We start from the raw sequence: 24,526 nt of genomic DNA, 5'->3' as shown, positions 1-24,526 counted from the left end.
CCCTGAAATGCCCTAGACCCCACGCAGAGCAGCGTTTTATTTATAGGCTTCTGCAGTTTGGTTTTTAATTTCTTGTATAGCCTCTTTTAGTACGTAAAGTGAAATAAAGTTCTTGGTATATTTTATTTAACAATGGCATTTTCGTTTTAATAAAAATAATTATATTTTTCAGTTTTTTTTTCATCATGAATATAATACTAATCGAGAAAATTGTACATTTTAATAATATTTTTAATATATTGATAGTGAATATTTTGTGTTTTTTAGAAAATGATTGAATTCGGTAAATAATAATAGTTTTAAAACAATTATATTTCTATTTATTATATTTTGTATACATTATTGTAGTTGGTGTATATGAGTTACAATGTTTAATTATTTTAAATTAGATTTTATTTTTACTGTTTTATTATATGTTGTAGATAACATATTTATAGTCAAATTTATCGTAAAAACATATTAAATTGTATCATTAAAATTTAAAAGTACTATTTAGTTAATAATCTAATCCTCACATTATGGATCTTAAATTGTATTTGTGAGTTGTTATAGCTTTTTAAATTACAGCTAACCCATCGTTTTATAGATTCTCTGGAGACTGGAATTTAAGAGTCTTCTTTCCTGTTCGTATATAAACCCGTTATCGGAAGTAAATAACACACTTTTTTGCTTTCGGAAACCGAGTAGTTGGCTAAGTGTCGGATGTCTCGCACATAATGAAACCCCAGAGAGTAATACTCTAAGGATTCAGTCCATTATTATATATTTATGACTACGGCGTGGGTGACTGTCCGAATATATCTGATCAGACACGGTGGAAGGCTTTTTGAGATTGCATTTTATTCGCATTTTATATGCTCTACCCAGTAGACATGGGGCTGAAACTACCACGCACACGTTTTGAAAATAAGGAATTTTCTCGTTGCCAGTATACCATATTTATAGTGTATTATAATAGTACTATAGTCTATAATACTCTACTATACTACACGATACAGCTGTCTTTTCAAAACATAATTCAGTATCTTATTCTGACTTATTCAAAATATTACTATTGACCAAAGTTGTAACACTGTTATAAGTCATTCTATAGAACTACTAAATGAGTTTGGTTGTTTTAAAGCCAGCCCACGTTATTTTCAAAACTTTATATCCTTAACATGTTTTTATAATATTTTGAATTATTCGTCGGACTCATCGACTATATGTCGGTTAAATTCATGGTTTCGTATTCTAGAAAATATTTTGATTTAGGCTTGATTTGCAAATATTTTCCCATGTTCATCATCCTACACATTACGCATTTTAAATTCAAACATAACGTGAATGTGTGAGTGTGTGAACAGTATTATGATTTCGGTTCGAGTGTTCCCCCCAATAGTAAAGTAGTATACACGTGTCAGACCGCACAGCAACCACACGCGTCGTGAAACACAAATGACACTCCTTAAAAAAAAAAAAAATATATATATATAAAATAAAAGAAATATGCTAAACTGTAAATTATAATTCAGTTTTACGAGTTACAACTGCTGTACATTCATAAATGGAGAAAAAATAAATGCCAAGTATTATGACATGTATTAGGAGTTAGGACCATCTACAATGGTGTAAATATAATTATACAAGTATTGTTGATAAACATATGTTTGCAGATACACCAAATGTATTCCAAATTATTTACATTAAAAGCTCGTTAAAACGTCGTATACCGTTGCCACGAATTATCGCTCTTATAGATTCAATTGATTTAATTGAAATCGTATTTAAATTTGTGAAATTGTACAAAATGAAATGGAATTTGACTATTATAAAAAACACCACTTTATACACTGCTTAGTGTACATATTTTAATGGTACAAAGAGGGTGTCGGAGAATAGTAGGATTGTAATTGCAAACAAACCGGTTTATTTGGTCGGTTATTACTTCTAACGCAAATCGTTTCTTGTTGTTGAAAAAAATATAAACACAAATGGTAAACCCATCGACGTTATTACACATTGCGTGCTAGTAACGGGAGGGCACACGAACAAACTTACATAAATCTGAATTTCAAAAAGGGTGACTCCACCCCATAAGTCGATCCCGATGACCCTTTTGCATACACAATAAGTACACATCTAACTCTACGGATTTAGGTTAGATTTTGTACGAATGCGTTAAAGTTGCGAGCATATATTTTATTATTAATTTATTCTTTGCATACATTAAAATAAAATACAAATTATGTTTTTATAATATTTTCGTTAAAGTACACATGGGTTGTATTTATATTTTTAGTTTAAAATAATTGTTGAATATTGTTGAAGTTTTTTTTATTGAAAAACACTTCAAAATCTATTAACGTTCTTAAAAATATTTATTCTGCTTCAGAGCATGAAATTAAAAATTTAAGTTGTCATTCAAAAAAGTAAAACAAAAATAAAACTCTTAAAATATTGAAAAAAAAAAATGTTTAATTTCGACTGGATAATATATAAAATAAAATATTTTTAAATACATTAATAGGGTTTAAAATAATGATTTATTCGTTAATCGATAAATGAATCAATCAGTATATAGCTTACACGCATTCAGCACTATGAATAGTGTATAATGATTATGGATTGACGCATAGCGTATTATGTTAATTGTGCACTATAGCCCAAATTATTTAGTGAATTAAAAACGTAATATATTTAACTGAATTGAACAGTACAAACTTATATAATAACAGTTTAAACTATTAAACATTTTAATAGTTTAATTCCGCATTCTGATAATTGGTATTAATTAAGTATAAATTATTTTGAGATTGTCAATATAATACTACTTATATAACCTAAAATCACTGTTCGAATCGTTAAATACCTCCTATTAAAAACTGTAGTTATTTATAAACAATATATCGCATTGCGAACATAATAATATTATATATTATTGTATTACGAAACACCGGGATAGGTGTTTAAAAATAAGTTATTATTATACTCCTATTCAATGCATTATCCTTATTTTTACCAACAGGATTTTACTCTAACAACCTCTATTGTACTAACATTTTCGACGGGATGCATGTTACACATTATATAAACAAACCTATAGTAGAAGCCGACTACGGTGGGAGCTATCAACTTTAAGTTCACCGCATACCCAACCGTGTCCCTATCCACTCTATCGCGGTCTACAAAACGTCAGGCTGTCGTACGCATTTCCTCCCACCATATATTATGATAACGATACGTGTGTTGCATTGTTTTTAAAACCTCATTCATTTACCTGCAGCAGCATAGGTCACCGCGCGCTATTGTCGAGTTCATCGCGGACATTTCGACGGCGGCGAAACAAACGGAAGATAAAAACCAACTGACTGGAAAAAAAAACCCGCATAACACACAACGGCAGGACCTCTGGGTCGCCGACGTCGTGCGTATAAACGCGCTAAACGCCGGGGTCGCGCGACAGCGGCAATCGCTGCAGCACGACGCACGTGTACGCACAACACACAAACGTGGCGCACACGTCATATACGTACTTACATACTTACGGTATTATTATTATTATCATTCGGGTGATTATCCGGTTATTGTGCCACCTATAATACAAGTGTCGGCGATAATGTGCGCGGCTGCGCGTTCATCTCTCCGGATAATATTTATATAGGTAGTTATATAAGGTATACCTCTTCGGTTGCAACTGTATATATATATATATATAGGTACATAATATTATACTCGGATCTTCGTCATCCGATGTTGAGCACGCATAATGAATAGTACCTATGCGGTCGGTTATTTATATTACGCTTTTGGAAGGGGGTGCGTGTGTGCGAGTTGTCGTGTGTGTGTGTGTTCGATGTCGGTGGGGGACGGGTGGGCGGGTGGCGCGCGCCTACGTATGCATTATAGAAGGGCCTCGCGTGTATCGATCGGCCGGTCAACCGGTTAGTCGGTGCGTGCGTGTGTTCCGCGGCGTGTTATAGTATATTATTATTATTATTATTATGGGCACTCTTATATTATGCCAAGTTATATACATATTATAATACACTTAATATAAGCACATATAATATACGAACACGCCGTACTGTGTCCGTGTGTCGGTCGTGTGTCGCGTGTGTGCCCGTCGTTGCACACGTATCATAGACGCCTATAAGTGCTCGAGCGCGCTCGGTTTTTTGTGTTTTTGCGTTCCCGTTGTTCGTTTCAGCGTTTCGGTTCAATAATTTTTGGTGAATTTTTTTTTATTTCGTGTAGCGCGTTTTTGCTGTCCGTCGTCGATCTCGGATAAAAATGGTAATCGATGTCAATTATAGCACATACGGTCGAGTACGAAACGGGTAATACGCAATGAATAAAAAAAAAAAAATTTAAAAAATAATCGTTTGACTTTAAACACTGCTGGTCGTTTACTTTCTTTTAATTTTTTTTCTTTCATTTACGATTTTCTTGGTATTTTAGCCAAGATCATATATTTTTTCTTTGATAGTGATTTTTTTTTTTTTAATATTGTTAATTTTAATTTGTTTGAATTTTCTTAAAACGTTTAATCTCATCACTTATTTAAGCTATAAATATAATAATTATTAAACAGCAATAACTGAGAATTATTTCAATATAATTACAATATATTTACCGTTTTTATCTCGTTCAATACGTACCATTAGATTAGTTTTGTAATTTTGTTCAAAAATTCATATTAATTGATTTAAAATTTCATTTGTTCTATACGCTGTATACCTATAGCGTATAAGTATTTAGAACATTTACTATAATCCACTCTTGTTACTTAATTAAATGATTAAAAGAACGAAAAAATAAAGAAATTATTTACACGCATCATTGGTTCGTCGCAAATTGGTCTATGAACAAAATACACGTGTAAGCATTCCGTAAATCGAGTAAAAACACTGTCATCAGTATGTTTTTTTTTTTATTATTATTTTTCCATATCGAATCGCTTAGTACAAACTAATGTTTAACTATTATAAATCAAATATAACCGTTTGCTTATGAGGGTCTGGCGTCGATACGTGTTAGGTCTTTGTTTTCACGATAACATATATATTATGATGTTTATACTGATAAGCCATTATCTATCTTGTGTATCCCTTTCAACCCGCCATAAACTTTAAACCGTTTCGATACCGACCGCAATGCATTAACCCATCGTTTGTTCTGTACAAAATCTTTGTTTATTTTTTATATATGCCTTATGTGTGTGTATATTAAATGTGTGTTTGTGTATCCTACGCAGCACCCATGAAGGCGATACTACCATGCTGATAACCCGTTACACTTCTGTGTTAATAAAGAGCACAGGAAATACTATGGTATCTCCCACGTACGTGCCTCCTCATAGGTGAGTCAACTTTTCGATTTTCATTCGTATGTTATATTGCCTGATAACTGTTATAACTTATAAGTCTAATAGCTGTTCCGTACCGTGTTTCTGTGTTACAAAGAAACTGATTATAATATATCATCCACTTCAATCGAATCAATAACAATTCGACGGTTGATATTATACGATGTTTGGACAATAGTTGTTTAAATAAACCATCTGTATAAACAATTATTTTGTTACGAAATGTATAATACTTTAAATGGTGAATTGAATTTGTTTCATACTGAAAAAAGTATATGTATATTAATATCACACTAATAACTTGCAAAAAACTAGTTATTTCACGAATTAAAAATAAGAAAGTAATTATGAAAAGTATAATGTATTAAAATTTAATGTCCTTACTCGTTATAATTTCAATTACGTAGAAGATCGCCGTTTTAAACAGGTGAAAATCGCATCCGAAAACAAGATTGTAATTAATTGTTTATTCTGGAGATAATTGAAAATTAAATTTCAATTTTGACATATAATGTACAATCCTCATCAAAACAGTATAGCCCGTGTGGTATTTTCATTGGCTATTTTTCACGCACCGGTGGCTGTTTGCGGCGGCGGCGCCTCGCTCGAATGAAAAGGCACACACGTGCATATATAGATATTATATTATATCATATTTTATATATATATAATTTATACAGTCTCGTGTCCGTAACAGATGTTCTGTCGCCGTCGTCGGTCAGCGACAGGGCTGGGTAAAATGCGGGAGATTAAGTTGCGCGCCCCATTGTTCGCGTGCGTGCCCTGCACAAAACCCAACACCTAATTAATCAACTACACCTCGTGCACATAGAGTTCATACATATATGTATACATCGGGGAGGTATTATTTAATATTGTGTTTGTAGGGTACATTGCGCGCGGCCAAAATGAATTTTCCGAAACATACCAATTCCCGCGTCCCTTCATCCACTTGACCGCTGTATATAATAATATACGATGTTGGTGTGTCGAAATTCAACAAAAATAATAATAAATAAGCCAGCGTGTTCGTAAATCACAGACTGCAGTGATGATTGCATATGTAGGAATTCGGGCTATGCAAGTCTGGATTTAATTTCGAATGTGTAAATCCAGACATCGTCGTTCATTGAGTGTAGAGACCTGCAATGGAATCTCACGAAATCGTTACAGCGATGGTCACGTGCAGTAATGAAGTTGCACATGTTATTATGGTAGAATTCTAACCTAGGTTTTGCAGGTTTTGCATCCAACAGGAGAATCGTTGTTTTTTTATTTCTAATACAAAATCAGTTATTAAATATACGCATTTTAAAAATAATTTATATTACATTTTGCATAATATACTAGTAAATTTCAATATCTTAATACATTATTTTACACGTATAATATTAATATACTCGTACTTTTCAAGGACAGCCATTTTTTAATATTCATATTTGCATCAAGACTTTATTTGTCACAATATTTTGTTTGGAGAATAGTGTTAGATTTTAAAGTAATTAGTTATTTGTAGTTTGAAATTTGTTTGTTCATCTAAAATTTGACTTCATATTATATGTATTACAACACTTAAAATACACTAAATATAATAAACTACATTAATCTACTTGCGTCATTGTTGCTATTGTTAGAACCAAATATAAACTTGTCTATATAGTAACAATAATTAGGCTTCTGTAATCAATGTTTTGAAAGGCGTTGTACAGCAAGGTCGACCCAAGCCGTATATAGTATATGCCGTAGGCGAGTTAAATGTTGACGAAGACGTTTATTTTCCTTTTATACATCTATTTTCTATATAGTCTGTTGACCATACAATTGTCTAGTGTGTTTTGGGATCCAAGCTTCCGGTTTTGTCTCGGCGTTTTTAAAAACAAATTTATTTTACGAGTATGATTAGGAAAGAAAATAAAATGTGCAAAGATTTCAAATGGGTTTTTATTGTTAAACTGGAAAGTGGACATTACATATTTTATTATGTATTATTTGATACCAGTCATTTTATACCTCAAACAGTCAAAACTTATACTCACAATCTGATTACTATGTAAATCTCACAACAATGAATGTGGTAGTAAACTATAAGGTAGGAACCTTAGAATAGTTTGACTGTTGTATATCTTTTCTATAAGTGACTCGGTCATTGTCGTTTAAACAGTATGCCGATATGGTGCAATCATCTTTACAATAAACTGCAGCGTTCTCGCTTTGCTGCCGATCTTGATTATACGCATTCATTGTTGTGGTGTATAAGCTTCGACGAGTGTACACCTCATGCATGTGTTCAGGAAATTAGGTCGTTGACAAAGACGTTCTCCCGGGCTGATAATCTCTAGAATTGGCTATTGTTTTTTTTTCTCCGAGTTATACGAATATATTTACATTATATTTTATTTTTGACGGTATCTGGTCCGGTTCGATGGTGCCGGTGATATTTTTAAGTGATATTATTGGTTGTTCAAAAAAAAAATCGACAAGTATATATTTGTGGTTTATTGCGTGAATCATACTACCATAATCGAGGTCGGCTAGTTACATAAATTTGTCATTTCCCACGATAAATACATATTCGCAGTTCATTGTATAGTTAAATCACAGCAGACATGTATGCACAGATGCATATACAGTATACACACTTATATATTATATTTACGATTTAAAAAAATTTAGTTTTATACCCAAAAAAAGTATTACCGTTTACGAAAGTTAAACTATTTCTAAAAGCAGGTTAACAAGAATAATACGGCAATACAAAGCAATAATCATGTTCTATTTTAAATTAATGTTTTTTTTTTTCGAAAATAAATATGTAGGTAATATAAATATGCAGTATCATCAAAACTAAATATGCAGCTGTTTGCTATGTCCCCTGTGAAAGTCCGTAAATTTATAATTTTGGCTGATATATCTTAATCGCGCGTACAGATATAAAATATTATACAGTGTGTCTATTTTATTAATATAACTATTAAAAAGTATATACATATTTATATATATATATATAAAATATATTGTATCTTTTATATTATTTAGATAGAAAGAATATTTAGTTAAATAAAATTAATTAGGCAATGCTCTAAATTTATATAGTCAAAGTCTAATCAAATTAGTTACTTGGTTGTTAAATAGATATATAATCACATAGGTTATTATATATAGTTAGAGTTAAAATTATGTAATTATTACATTATTGCACCGTAATGAAAATTAAATTAAAGTACATAATGCGATAGTAGTCGATTATATTTTTCTAATAAGACTTTATTAAATTCAATTAATATTATATAAATCATTATTGTAATTGTACATATTTAATGAACTATAATTATTCTGTGTTATAACATAGTATACACTTGAACACTAGCCTATTTTTTGAAATTTGATGGATTATTATCAACGATCTTGATGATATTGTAATTGTTGTTTTATCTTATTCGAATTTTTTTTAATAATTCTCTATACTTGTAACGGAAATAATGTTTCTCTTTAGTTACTGTCTAGGCCTACACGGTACTTATCCAAAATTAAAATTATGATACTGCTTTTTTATTAAATATTATTTGCATACTGTACAATACATGAATTACAAACCTACAGGACAATAGCGTTATCAAAAATAATAAACGATTGTGGTTTCTTAGTCCTTGAAAACGGCGGAAGCAGGCGAAGTCGGTTTTTGCCATCGTGATGTCTTATAATATGCATCTATACTGATGATCTCATATTTAATAGGATTGGACGTAATATAATTTTCTCACTCTCTCTCTATCTGTTCACACAATGACAATCTTTCAATCGCGTTTGTTGGGCTTTTGACTTAGTCATTATTTCAATATAATAAGATGTATATGTAATATGTATATGATTTTTATTTTATTATGTTTGTTATTATTATTTTTTTTATTTGTAACGAGTTTGCATAATGTTTATTCCATCATTTCGTCTTATAGGTAATGTTATGTTATGCACACGGTTCGTGAGCTGATTTTATAATAATCAAAACGCATTTCCCAGTAGCAATATAGTAGATATAGTAGTATAGTAGTTACTATATCCGATCACCGTCGAGTATGTAAATATCATCATTGTACCTCTCCTCCAGACATACTCTAGACATCAAAAACTTGTTTGTGCGGTTTTGTATTTTTTTTTTTTTTTTTATCGCAATTCGAAAGTAATTTAAAACAAAATTTTAATGTTTAAAACAATACTCTTGCTTAGACTTTGGCGATCTGGAAACTTACTGCAATATAAATGTATATTATCATAAAAACTAAATAAATCCAAGACCTATTTATTAATTGATGTCTAACACATTTTTCGAAAAATAATTTTTGATTGTAGTTGTAATATAAAATGACACGCGCGTATCGTATATCCTTTATTCCACAGGTTTACTCGAGACTTAAAGGTCGTTAACTATACTGTACGGTTTTAAATTATTGCTTATTGTGTCACTATTTAGTGTCATCGTAACGAAATATTTATTAAACGCTTCTGTTAATCAAACAGTTAAATAAATATTTTTGTATTTATAAATAAAAACAAAATATTGTGCTGTAGTAATTTGTATTTTTCTTTATTTATTGATGTATTACCGTTTCCATTTATGCAAAAATATTGTAAGTAGGCAGATGAACCTACCTTTAGATGTATGTTAAGATTCAATACGATTTTTCTAGTACAATTTGAAATGGTTCAGGTAAAATGTATTTTCTATACAGTTATACAAATTGCTAGCCTTTTCCAAATTACTTTAATTTAATTTGGACTGTATCATTGTTTACTATATATTGTACCTTATAATTTGTATAGATTGTTAACAGATAAATTAAAATTATAGTTTAAAATAATCATTGAATTAATATTCTAATATTTTAAAATATTGTTAAACTTATTTAATAAATAATTTTAAAAATTTAAGTCAATAATCGATGTGTTAGTTATTATTATTATTATTGAGTCTGGTTTGACAATAACACGTATGTACGTGATCGTATAGGTCACGTAATTTGTTATTTTAATTAATGCGCAATAAAACTTAAAGTTATTTAAATAATTGGTTGTATTCATTATTTTTTTTTTTTGTCGGCCTACTGAACTTGTAATGTTACGTTAAATTTCGGTTCCGGGAATAATTTTTGTGTTTTGTTCATTCAACGTTTGTTTTTTTAACAAATGAAATTAAAAACTAACACATTTCAGTTTTTTAGTTGGATGTTGTATTTTTACACTGCCACCACCAACCAACGTGTGCGGGTCGTCACGAGTATTTTTTCTCTCCTTATATGTTGGTCCCCTAAGAGACCATCTGTAACCGAGATGGGCCCGTGCCCGGAGTACTCAAATATTCAGGCGATTTTTTCCCCGTTTAAAAGCAATCACTAGCAACCGGCAGGTCAACCGAACCAGACTTGAATACATAAACAGACGCATCAACATGTGCCCAGGGGGAATAAATGGTATTGGATGTGTTATTCGTGCGCCCCGTGTAAACGACGGATGATTTAAAATGTCACTGTGCCGATTGCTTCTGTCAATGTGTGTGTTTGCCTCACCTTTCACGGTTGGATTTATTTATTTATTATTATTTTTTATTTTACTCACTACGTTGAATATTTCATCAATCAAAAGTCGAGATTAAAAGGTCAGGTAAAATGTCTGATGCCAGTAACTCGAAGGTCGCGTGTGATTGAAAAGTGTGTCTAAGAATATTCAAATTGTAAATGGAGAAAATATTACACTGTAGTTCCAGTTATTTATTCTTCAACACATCGCCGCTTTGTGATTAATATACAACTTAAATGATTTTAAGGCATTAAATGTGTTTTCGTTTTTATTGATTATGCATTTATTAAAAAAAAATCTTTCTCCTTGATTTCTTAATGTTTGCTAATTACTTATATTTAGGACTTATGTTTAATATTCATCAATATGTGGTAGCGTCAATAACTGGCTAATGTTGATAATCCTACAAAGATTTAGCAAAACGTGATATTTCATCTCTGATAGTTTATACGTTTTATGTAAACTGGTGACGTGTAATATATTAAATTTGTAATTCAAATATTTACATACCAGTAAATCAAGAAAAGTGTATATAAGATATGAAAAACCTAATGTATAAATTATAATACAATGGTTCTTACTTTAAAATGCATTATTTCGTTTATGAGTGTTACGGTATTGAGAATATAATTAGTTTGTCTTATATTCAAAATAATGCGAAGTCGACATGAATGATGGAGTAGTCACATATGAATAAATCCATTTTTGCTGGGTAAATTGTACAACTTTATAGTATAATTTATGAGTACATGTATATATGATACCTCTATGTATATTGTACATACATATATTTTCATTACAGTATACGCTGTTGATGGTTAGTAATTTTTCATTAGCGACTTACAATTTGATTTTATAATTACTGTTATTATATTTTATATAGTTTATATCGAAAACCAAATTTTAATACGATGTAGATATATATTTTATTATTACGCCCAGTCTGGACTAGGAATTTTAAAATCTGTTTCAATCCCTTCGTTTATCTATTTAAATTTAAAATAAATAAAAAATAATAATAAAAAAACGATTTATTATACTTAAGTATTATATAACACTGTTATACATACTGTGATATTTTTGCATGCCATTAATTATTGATCACATATTATATTATAAACGGCGAATATAACCTTGGTTACGGTTCAAAAATATTATGGACGAGAAGGTGTTAGCCGATAGGTACATAAGGTAATTAACGAGCACTTGCACTTTGCAATCCTAATCGGTGTCGGTTAATGTTTTACTGCATTGTCGACCTTTAGCCATATCGTTCAAGCGTAAAAAATGTATACCAATAAAAAAAATAGTATTATATAGTGTGTGACACGTTCGCTGAGTTTGGTATAATATATTTTTGTGGTCGAGGGTCTTAGTGCGTTTTGATGTTAGCGAAAGTTTGTTCCGACCACTAGTTTGGCGTATCACAGTTCCAATTCATATAATGTCTTCGAGCACATGTATCTTGGTCCCATCTCAAATACTTCTTGTTCGGAATAGGGAAATGAAGCTGGCGGCCATAATTAATATTAAACTACGATTTGTACAATCCTTTGTTAAAATTTGTATTATTATTATTACGACTATCCTAAATAGAATTATACGTACGATAAATTACGGTTGGAAACTTTATAGTACGTATTACGAATGCGAAATGTTCGTGTCATTAAATATTATGTTTTACCGAAGAACTATATATTGTTATGAGTTCGTTAGTCTTATATATAAACACACGCATGGTGCACACATACAGTATATATTAAAAAAAAAAATTAACTATCCCATTAACTTTGAATATTATAATAGTTATAGATTACATAAAGATTTCGATTTGTTAATCATTTTATTAGAATTATTATTGGATTAGTTGTAAATAGATTGATAAAATAACATTATAGGCTTTGAAATACAAATAGTATACTTTTTTTTTGTGTTATTTAGGTATATGTTGTTGTAGCAATCTATTTAATGTAATAAAAAACAAATGTTCATGTTATACTTTCAAGCATATTTTGTGGTTTAAACGTCTAAAATATTTGTGGTTTTTACTTAAAGAGAAAAATAAAAAAAACCATAACGTATTTTCTCATACATATTTCATTGGACTTCGATTTAAATTTATTAAAAGAAATACTATTCAATAAATCTACGTGTAACGTGTATAGGTACTTACCCATAATTTAAACTATTTTTCAAGCGTTCCACGCAACACCAATTTTCATCTGCTCTATAATAGTGGTTCCGTGTTTTTTTTGTTTTGTTTTTGTTATTATATACGTTGGAATTTCATTGTAATGAGCTAAAAAAATTTATTTAACATTTTTTTTTTACCTATATTTATGTACATTAATTTCCGTAACAACTACGATAACATTCCTAAATGACCTTACACCGATATTATAATCCGTGAAAATATTTTGTTTTTCATGTTATAAGCCGGCACACGTTATTGTATTAAGCTCTGTTGTTATATTCAAAAGGAAAATTATATATAAACATGGATTTGAATAAAATAATATTTTAAATAAAAATGTTTTAATATTTTTTTACATGACATTTTTTCGGGCGTTTTTCTTCTCCGCTAACACTGGCTTATATACCATAAATTGTACATTTTAGAACGATTTCCATGACCTTATGAGTCATGATATCTTATGATTTGAATGTTGGAAAAATATATATAAGAATTTTCTGTCGTAGGTAAATTAGTTTCCACATAATAGTTAATAACATATTTTAAGTAGTCTCGATGGACTCCCTATTCACTCAATCCAGTTCTATCTTTGTATATTTCTTGTATAGTATACAGCTATTACAGCATTACACTATTACTAATATTGTATTAATTGTATGCAGTTAAATAAAACAATTACTATTCAAATGATTTGTAAATAAATTATATTTACTATGAGAATGTAAAAAATATGATATATTTGAAGATTTTCAATAAACCGTAGATTGGATATATTCCCTAATTTTCAAAATTGATTTTTGTATAGAATAATTCGAATGTACGCTTGATTATTATTATTATTATTATTTTGTAAAATTGTAAAATTAAAATGTTCTACCCCGAGAATAGCATTATATCATTTCTAATTTAGCTGTCACTAATTACTCGGTTTCACCGTAACTGTTATACGTCTTGCATGAATTGTAAAATGTTAAAATGTATTTCGTCTGAAACAAAAACGCATGTATCATAATGCCCTATGGAAATAGAAAACAATGTAGGTATCTTTATTCCGTTTCACCATCATTTCCTGTCATCGTACTCGAGGCAGTTTTGGGAAAACTGTATAATATGTATGTACCTACTGCAGTAAATTTGTCCTTGGGAAAATATATAGTAAACAATGTAATTTCGAATGGAATGTCAACTGTGTTTTTTACGGTATCGAATCTTCATCATAGATAATAACAATAGTAATTCACTCAACTTCTTAAAATATAGATGTGTATTTATAATATATAAGTACGTATATAAATATATATATTTATATACATTTTATAATATGTATTTTTTTCTTTTTAAATGTCGCAGGTGCTCATACGGTGATCCATTTAACGTAATAAGACACTCATTATTTTATAAAACTTAAATGTTTTAAAAAGTATTTATTGTATACAAAATTAAGTCATTTTCAGAATAATTGTTTTAAGTTTCTTACTCTTTTTTTATATTTTACTTAAATTTCATATTTCGAAGTAGAATATTTTTTGGAGTATTTCGATCTATAAAAATCAAATTTTGGATAAGTAATTCATTAGCCATTCATTAGTTATTATAAGTTATAAATTATTAGTTTTTAAAGTTTCCACGAGTGAAGTAGTGGATTATTATTTTGCGGAGTATTCCACTTTGCTAATCTATATTTTAAATAATTATAAATTATAATTCATAAATTTGTTTAGAATTTAATTTTTTACATTAAAATATAAACAAAAAATGTCTTACGATTTAAAAAAGAATAACGAATTAAAAGTATATTTTCGTCATTAAAAATTAGTAAAAAAAATGTTATTTTTTAATAATTCAAAATTGTTTACGTTAATAATTTTTTAAATCGTTATTGTTTTATATGGAACATTCTATAGCTGCCTATTTAATATTCAATTAGTTACATAGTTATAAATCAAAAATGTTTTATGTTCTTAAAATGTTAGTACGATTTAATTATTTAATGTGTTCTGATTTTGTCAAAAGAAATCTGTGTGCTAATGTTAAGTGCAAACGCCGTAAAATTATTCTTTAATGATTGGGGCCTCTGGAACTGGAAATGTTATTCAAGACAAACGTGCATATGATTTAGTAATTTCACGGAGTACGGTTTCTGTCAAAGCCCACCCACAATAATGACTGTGTATTATGTACAAATATCATTGTTGGAACGCAACTCGCAAATATGAGTTGACAATATCGCATATTACATTTGTTTGGCCATTTGGGTAACGTACATTTTTTTCGTCAAACTGGTTCCAGTTTTAGGTACTGTCCTTACCGTTTTCATAGTTAATTTAAAAAGCAATTTCCATTTTCTCCGAAATTAGTATCTACATGGAAATAGTTTCATCGCAGGCGTAACCTTTTCCTTCTTGTTAAAACTAATATTTATTTGCCATAATATTATACTCCAAAAATAATTGATTCCCCTTTTAGTTTATAAAGTTTAATGTTTTACAAATCTACTTGATTTTCGTTCCATGTGCAAACACCTTTACACATATAAACACTATATTATTATAGTCTATATGAAATCTAAAGGTATTTTATTGAAAGCTATATTGAAACTCGGTGTGCACATTGAACATACAATTTAAAATGCATCCTATAATTTAAATGAGTATATAATATATTATATTTGTTGATGTCTGTATTTATTGATTCATAAATTGTACCTATTCATTTTTACGAACTAATTGTTTTGTTCTATACATTTCAATACCACATTATTTTTGTATTATACAACGATTGTGTGAAAAAAATATGTAAAAAGTTTAGATCTATAAGTAATGTATTATAGTGCAGTAATTTTAAAAATGTACTAGCGAGAAAGTAGTATAGGTACCTACGTATGTGCATAATGTATGTTCGTATTCGCAGATTTAGCTTGTCGGGAAACGTGTAATATTGCACGTATAACGCTAAGGCAAATATAAAACAAAATTAAAAGTAAATATTTATTGTTCAAACAGATATTCATTATTTAAGTAAACGACGGGAATGGATTGTACTCGACAAGCACGTACAGGTGTAGTAAACTGCAGGCTATAATAATATGCCGCTTTATTTGCCTATATAATAAAATAAAAGAAAAATCGATGGTTGAACGTTAGCATTAAATTGAATTGAATCTCTATCGTAGGTATACGTAGGGCACATTAACGGATTGAAAACGTCAAAGCGCAGTTGTATTCGAATTGATTAATAATCATCCTGTAATGTAATGTGTACCGATAACAAATATGTCGATGATGATGTTTTAATTTCGATATACATATTATTATAATATAATATATTATCGTTGTATCGGTTTAAACGTAAAACAGAATGATACGGATGTAGCGAAACCCTTTTGACCCGTGTAACGTTTAACGGGAGTATACTTGTCATGGTGTGGATGATTTGTACGCATTTCAAAAATCATTAACGGGCCCGTTACCGGAAATTTGATTTCGGATTGGAAATCCAAAACCACCGACTTGGGGTGGGCTAGCGAGAAGGATCGCACGCGCGGCCGATTTCAATTTTCATTCTCACACACACATACAGTTATAAAATACAGTGTACGGATTTAAACAAGTTTGAATGGATTTCCGATGCATATGTATGTATATATACATTCGCGATAAATCTCGCGTTTTCAATCATATTTTTTTTTCGGTGTCGAGAAGGAGAGACGCGCATAACTCGACTGCGGGTGCAGGATATCACAATGGGACGCTTTTATATAATATATTATAATGTTTCTTAATCTCGTTACGATGACACCGCGACGCCGGCCGTTCCTCGCACAATCGCGCTTCGGTTGCTCGGAGACGCCCGGTATAAATGGATTTCAATGTCGTTGAATTAATAATCGGATTCCATAAATCACCGAGATCTTGTTTTTTTTTTTTTTTTTTTATAGTAACGTCGACGATAGGATGTCGGTGTCTTATTGTTGTTGCGACGTTCAGCTTTTTACGCGCGCCGAATACATATGAGTATGTATACTTATAATATGATCGTTCAGCGTGCCCGTCCGAAACGTAAACTTTATATTTATTTTTTTCGGGGTGGGAGGAAGGATCACGCTCAACCATAACAGATGCTGTACTGTTACTTTACGAATGTATCATAATAATCTCTGAATTTTAATAATACAAAAAATGAAGCCATATCGTATACGGAGAATTGAGTGTTAGCAATAATAATAATAATAATAATAATAATAATAATAATAATATGGTCTCGCTGTCCATTGAGAATCGGATGAAAACAATTGTTGAAACGTCTCCCCGTATCAGACATGTCTTCTTTGACAAGATATATTATAGTTTATACCATCCGCTGTCGGCGTTTGAATCGAAAATTCTCGTCCTACTCTTCTACGTATTGCCGTTAAGCTGTTATTTACCTCGTGGCTATTTTCAAAATGATTCAATAAGACAATAATATGTACTGTATTGCAGTAAAGGCAATAAAGCGTTAAATCTCTATGATATTTCCAACAGAATATGTCTTTTTATTTCAACCGTGTTCCCTACGTACATTACTTGTCGAATGGCATTTTATCATATATTGTTTGAGGAAAATCCAGTACAATAGGTTAGGACTCGGGACATTTTTTAGTTATTATATTGAATTCGAAATGTATTTCGTTCATATTAGTTTTAAATGAACTAATAGGTCAAACATTTATTCGTTTTAAAGCCATTGTTACTTTGTTAAATACTATAATAAAGATAATGGGTTTCATATTTCAACAAATGTTGGATTTTAAAATCAATCTATCAAATAATTATTATATGTAATTAACAACAATCGGTAATTAAATATAGATTTTAATTTTAATTTTTTAACTTAAAATTTAATAAAATAATATTATAACATAATATATTTGTAGATATTGTAAAAATTGATTAAAATCGTGCATAACTAATTTTATTTCAATTCCTTTTGTTTTTTGATTCACCAAGTACTATGTCACGAACATTAAGTCTAGTGTTTATAAAGACTTATTTATAATGAATTGCATTATAGAATTGTTTTACATTTATTATTCAATTGTCATATTTTTATTTAACGTTTAAGAATATATTATTTTAGTTACTTTTGTTTTAATTTTTTTTTTTTTTTTACATTATATTCTACAGATATTTTATTTTTTAAATCTATATTGTGACCATTTATTGTAATTGAATGATGTTTAACAAAATGACGTATTTAAAAATTCATTATAATTAGAATAAAAAAATACCGAAAGTATAGATTTAATGAGATAGTTATTGGTCCCTATGGTGAAATATTTTAAAACAATTTGTAAGTTTATAAGTTAACTTCCCAAAACTTTAAAAAGACATCATTAAAATTTAAATACAAATTACTTTTAGCGTTGAGCTTTTACACAGATTTAAATAATATAAAAAAAATAATTTTAAATTAATAATATTAGCTATGTTTTCTTTTGTTTTAAATGAATTGAGTTATATAATTATTTTGTTTACACAAACTGATTTTTTTTCATACCTAAAATTAGATATTAAAAAAATGATTATTATTATTGACTATTTATATCGACCTATTCTATTCTTAAATAATTTTGTCAATTGTATTTAGTCTAATGCTGTTATAATGTTTTTCGTAATTTATTAAAGTGACACTTCGTAAAAAATAATTAAATCTGCTGGGTTTGGTTGTAATAATAAACCAACAAACTGGCGACAAAAGTTTAATATTACCATTTCGTGGAAATTAACGAGATCCTAATGTTTGAGAGCTTTCATAAAACAGTAGATTTCTCAAAGGAACAGAAGACTTAAGACGATGATACATTTTCATGGTTGGGATTTATGGAGGTGGGGATCACGTGAGCCCACTTAAGTCGTCTTTTTTTAATTGTCCACTGTTTCTTATATATACGATCTGCATTTCCCCTGGGATCAGCTGTGTAAACGGTCTTTATTTTAATTTTGCGTAAAATATTTCATTTTTGCCGTACTGCCGGTTGCAAACAAAAACGCCGACCCCCTCTCGTATCCATAGCAGCAGAGACAATAACAAATTTGACCCGGCTTATTGTGTGTATGTTGCACGTGAAAATAATGAAATATTATTTTAAACAAAAGTTTTAATAATATTTTTTTTATGGTTATCAATTTTAAACAATATACGTATTCGGTGTTTGGCGTTTTAAATGATAAAAATATATTACGCGTATATAGTATGTCCACGCTACGATGTGTACTCATATATGTAATCCATTAGTTCGTTTATGTACAAATTATTTTTATTTTTTGTGATTACGACTAAAATGTTAATCTGCAAATGATGTTTTAATGTTAGAATATATATATATATATATATATATATATATATATATATATATATATATATGTATATATTTGTTATTTTATGGGTACCTACATAATCTCCTTCTTTCTTTTTGGAAACTATCTAAGCTCTGTAAAGTTTGACCTTACGTAAATGTTACATTAAGTTTTGTGAGTTATTGATATTACCCTCCCTAAAAACATTTCTACATGGATTTCTTGTAAATATTGTATTACACTAAAGCGATCTCCTAGGAATTTCTTTAGAGTCCAATAAGAATTATTGGCCTATGGCCAGGTCTCGAGTAATTCAAAGATTACGCATGTGACCTGTATCGTATCACGCACACTTAACTTTTTCCGTATTATTATTTTTGACAAACCATTTAAGAAAACAGATATTGTTCTTTTCATTTTTAAATTTTTAGTATAGTTTTTTTTCCACAAGAAAATTACATCACCGGTCCAACAAATCGTTTTAAACATATATTTTTTGTCCTGTACCGAAAAAAAATAAATCAAACAGTTTTCAATAGATTTTTATGGACAATTTATTCTATTGTAAAACTAACATTAAAATCAACCTTTTTCCTCGCCATGTATTTTGGCCTCAAATTGATTCTATAGGTACAATAAAAACTCTAGAGCGTTGCTCACGGACTAAAATTGCTTTAACGTCCAATCATTTCCCTAGTGACCGGCAAGCAATTATGGCATTCCCAGATGATTATTTAGTAGAGCTCGCTTTTATAAAAATCGAGTGTGGTTATTACATATACCGCCGATTTTTATCTGAAATAATAATTTTCCACGTGGAAAGTTGTTCACGAGAGTTTTATTTTTATGGTCGTTTCCCTGCCACCACATAGTACACACATTCCGTATTACCCCCAACCGTGTTCTTCACCACTCTTCCGCTTTTTGTTCAGAATATTGTCTGCTTTTGTTAAGTTTTCCATGTATGCGCTTTATTTATTCGCACTGTCTATATCGATGCAACGCAAAACTTTGTAAACTCTTATAACATATTACTAACATATTATTATGGTTTTTATGTAACTTGTTTGTCTCGATTCATGGTGGCTTATAAAAATTGTTTGAGTGCACATTTTCAATCATAAATCGTATGAAAAATAATATAACGCGTACCTTTGTATATCACGATTTATGATTACAGTGAACGTTTTTAATATCACATCAGCTCGTTTTATTAAATTGTCGAATCGTTTCCAACGCGCACACACACACAGATATATATGTTTCAGAATTTTTACGCCACATGTTGTGAAAAATCAAATCACATTAATTTCGCATTTATGAATAATATTAGCTGATACAGCACAGTAATCAATGTATATAATAATATATATAATTGTTTCATCGCGCTAAGAAATAAATTAAAAGAATGAAATGTGTGATTAATAAACGTATAGACGTTATAAACAATATAGACATTTTTTTTTTTAAATTTATGTGAACGTCGGAGATATATTATTAATTTAAACTCATTGCCATGATCTATTATAGTTATGCATTATAGCGAAGCATCGTTATTTAAATAATGTATAGTTCGGCATGTTTTTCGTATTTGTCAAAACACATTCTCGTCTTTATTGAGGAGAATAAAACAAATTTGAATTTGAGTCGATCACTCTGTGATATATATATATAATATGGTTCAGTCTATTGATGTTTATTAATTTGCATAGTCAATGAAAACAAAAATAGCACACGGAGATTAAACGGAAACGAGGCGTACAACATTGAGAGAAAAGCACGTAGGCTGTCAATTATTTTTAATAATTTCAATTTTTTTTTTTTAAACAACAGGAATCGACAGTAATGTTACTATCTATGTATACATAAAATGTCTATACCAAACCGTACATTATGACCTTAATCCACGGTCGCTTATTGTGCGTGTAGTGCACGGTCAAATGGATATGATTTCGAACAAAACACTGTTTTAAGCCGTCGGACATTTTTCGTCGGATTAAAAGCTTCGGTCCAGGCTCGGGATCATTGTGGCGCGCGCGCTATCCCGTTGAACTGTTGAAAGGTTTCTATGCTGGAGAGGGGCGGGCAAAAAAAAAATATTAATGACTCGCGCGTTTCAACACAGCATATATACGTCGGTACACGGGTTGTTGGTATACATAGAGATTATTTACCGTGGACCGAGTGAGAAGGGAGTGATAGGGATAGTGCCGTATTTATATATATTATATGGAACGTAATCCGACAAACAGAGGGCTTTCGACCGTCTGTATAATAGCCGACGCACATATAATATACACGCATAGTTATTATTGTAGACAAAACGCGCGCCCGATAGTGAATAATCGCAAAACGTTCATATCGGCTGCAGCCCGTTTCGCGATGTCGCTGGTAAAAGGCGATACGCGGGTTTCCGGGATAAAACGGCGGCGTTTTGCTAATTATTTTCGCTTTGGTAAAGTTTCTCTTTGATATATTATGGCATTCAAAACGGTAGCGTACATACGTACGTATTAAGTCATATTATACGGACGTCGGTGAAACTGTGTTGTGCGTCTGTGCATTACACTGTGCCCGCAGATAAATATTTTCCTTAGACGGCCTTAAAAGCTTTTCTTCCTCGGTTTTTGCGTCACGTCTTGTTGTTGTTGGCGTGGAAGTCCGACGATGGATACAGAGTATAACGGCCGTTAAGAAATAGAATAACGTCGCGGGGAGTGAATGTTATTTTAATAGTTTTCCCGTTTGACTAATGCCACTTGACTCTAATTGCGTTTATATAATATAAAAATACAACGTCCAACGCTGTCGTATAGTTTTAGTTTATACTTGGAAAACGAAAAACAAGAAACGTCGTCGCCGTCTATCGACCATGTGAGTGCATTATTATTTTTTATATATACATTCACTCGATCGGCAGTGAAGTAGTTATAACAACGATACCGAACATGTACGGTCGTGTAAATGAAGACCCCACATCAAAACGTTGTGATCTTGCAATAATTATCATATTATACCCTAGAATCTGAAGCTTGAATCGTGCATTTATACGAACAACAAACAGTTTAATAATATCATCATATGTACCGACGTGTATGAATACCGAATGCACGTGAAAATTCATTACATTACATTACAGATACGTAAGTATAATGAATACATCGTTACGGTTGTATAGTTGTTATGTGGTGCGTAGGTGTATAATATGCGTATTATGCGAAATTATGAACACATTTGGTTAATGGTTCGGTGGTTTTCGGGGCTGTATACTTCACCCCGGGTTTTGCGGGTGACATGCATTACTTTTATCTGATGGAATTCTATATATATGCGGCGCGGTGCCTACACGTACGTACACGTCTGTAGGTATATACTTTCCCCCAAGTCGTCGGCCGGAAATGTTTATCAATAGCTGTCTGCGTGACCACAGTCGATTTAGATGGTGCGACGACGATATAATAATACGAGTATAAAGACGTGCCGTCGTCGGCACACCCCTGCAGTACTGCCGTCATCAACGGTGCGTCGAGGGTGTATGTTCACCGAAATCATCGGACTGCATGCTGCACGCGGGTAGAAGCTTCCGTAACCGACTGCCGTTTAATAGCGTCGTTGATGGACTTGGCTTCCGCGGTGTAAATCAATTGCTGCTATGTTTTATATGTAGTACATGTACTACACACCCGCGTATCATCCTCGTTTATTGTCTCGTCGTGCGATTTTCGACCGATTGCTATATTACAATATTAGGTATTATTGTCGTGTTTTACGCGCGCTGTTCCTTCAGGGGAATGTAAAACATAATAATACATAATTTAATCGTGCGATTAGTGATGGCATTCAACGAGATTGTGTTGTGCGTCGGTATCGCGGTCGACATTTCGTACAGGGCCTCCTGAACACACACACACACACACACACACACACACACACACAATGATATTATATCGATAGATTAATCGACTTGCGTGCGTGGCGCGTGTAGGAATGTACGCGTTACACTCCAGACAACAACAACGATAATTAAACATCACCGGAGTTCGTGTACCGGACCGTAATTTCACAAAATCTATGCACACAACACAGTAAACAAATGTTTTGTGTTTCTGCAATTGGTCTTGAGCCAATACGTCGGTTAAATTATAATATTATCAAAATAATTCGTGACACATAACGAATATCGAATAATATATTATGACCCAAGTGAATATGTCACTGTCCCCTATATGTGGGTTCAATTGTGGTTAATTAGATAGACGACCGTTTTGGGACTTAATACCATGTCCCCTTCGAGAAGACGTCCAAAAACCGATGACGATAGTTTTATTGTTTAAGTGCTTTTTTATGTATTTGTCTTCACAAAGTTAGCACGGTCAAGTTTATTCGACGTGTCTATGAAACTTGTTTCCAATTGACAAGCTTTAAATTTTGTTCAGTGTGTTTTATCCACTCGATAAAAAATTCTTATAAACTATTTTTTTTTTAAATAGCTTAAAATATTTTTTATAAGACTTATATTTCGAGTTAAATTTAACTTACAAATATAATGTTTGTATTTAAATAATAGTCCTAAGTAGTATCAAAATGCTTGAATAAATTATCAATTTGTTCAACCTGTAGTGATTCAATATATTACTAATTATAATTTATAATATTTATATATTATTATTATATTGTATAACTTGAATAATGAGCACTTAATTGTATTTTGTAATTTATTAATTAAACATAATATGTGCTTATTAATTCATTTATTTTGATAACGTTTATCTAAATATCATAATAAATATAAGCAGGTAAATAAGCGATTTAATTCTGTGATTATTATCCAAGCCAGCAATAAATGCGTGTTTAATATTTTTGTACATTTATGTGAAAAGCTTTTGGTTCGCTAAACTAATTTCGTATAGTGAAAAATCGTAACAATCATAAGGAACCGGAACAAGAGTTACTTTGTTGATTCGTTTCCTCCTGTCCGACTGATATGTTCAATTTGCACGATTTCGTTAAATCCCACGTGGGACGTGTCTGCCCTAGCGTTTCTTACCGATCTCTTTGGCAATAAAAGTCAATTTA

General features: G+C 30.7%; 1 protein-coding gene across 1 annotated transcript in view; it reads left to right on the top strand.

The window, feature by feature from the left end:
- LOC113550912 (protein sprint-like) overlaps positions 1-24,526 on the top strand; it is an 85,401-nt gene that overhangs the window by 24,188 nt on the left and 36,687 nt on the right. The window contains 1 exon segment of the mRNA XM_026952867.1: positions 5,237-5,341. Coding sequence (XP_026808668.1) covers positions 5,237-5,341 — 105 coding nt within the window.

The sequence above is a fragment of the Rhopalosiphum maidis genome, chromosome 2, assembly GCF_003676215.2.
Source record: "Rhopalosiphum maidis isolate BTI-1 chromosome 2, ASM367621v3, whole genome shotgun sequence".
Taxonomy (NCBI): Eukaryota; Metazoa; Arthropoda; class Insecta; order Hemiptera; family Aphididae; genus Rhopalosiphum; species Rhopalosiphum maidis.
This window is presented reverse-complemented; position numbering and strand designations above follow the sequence as displayed.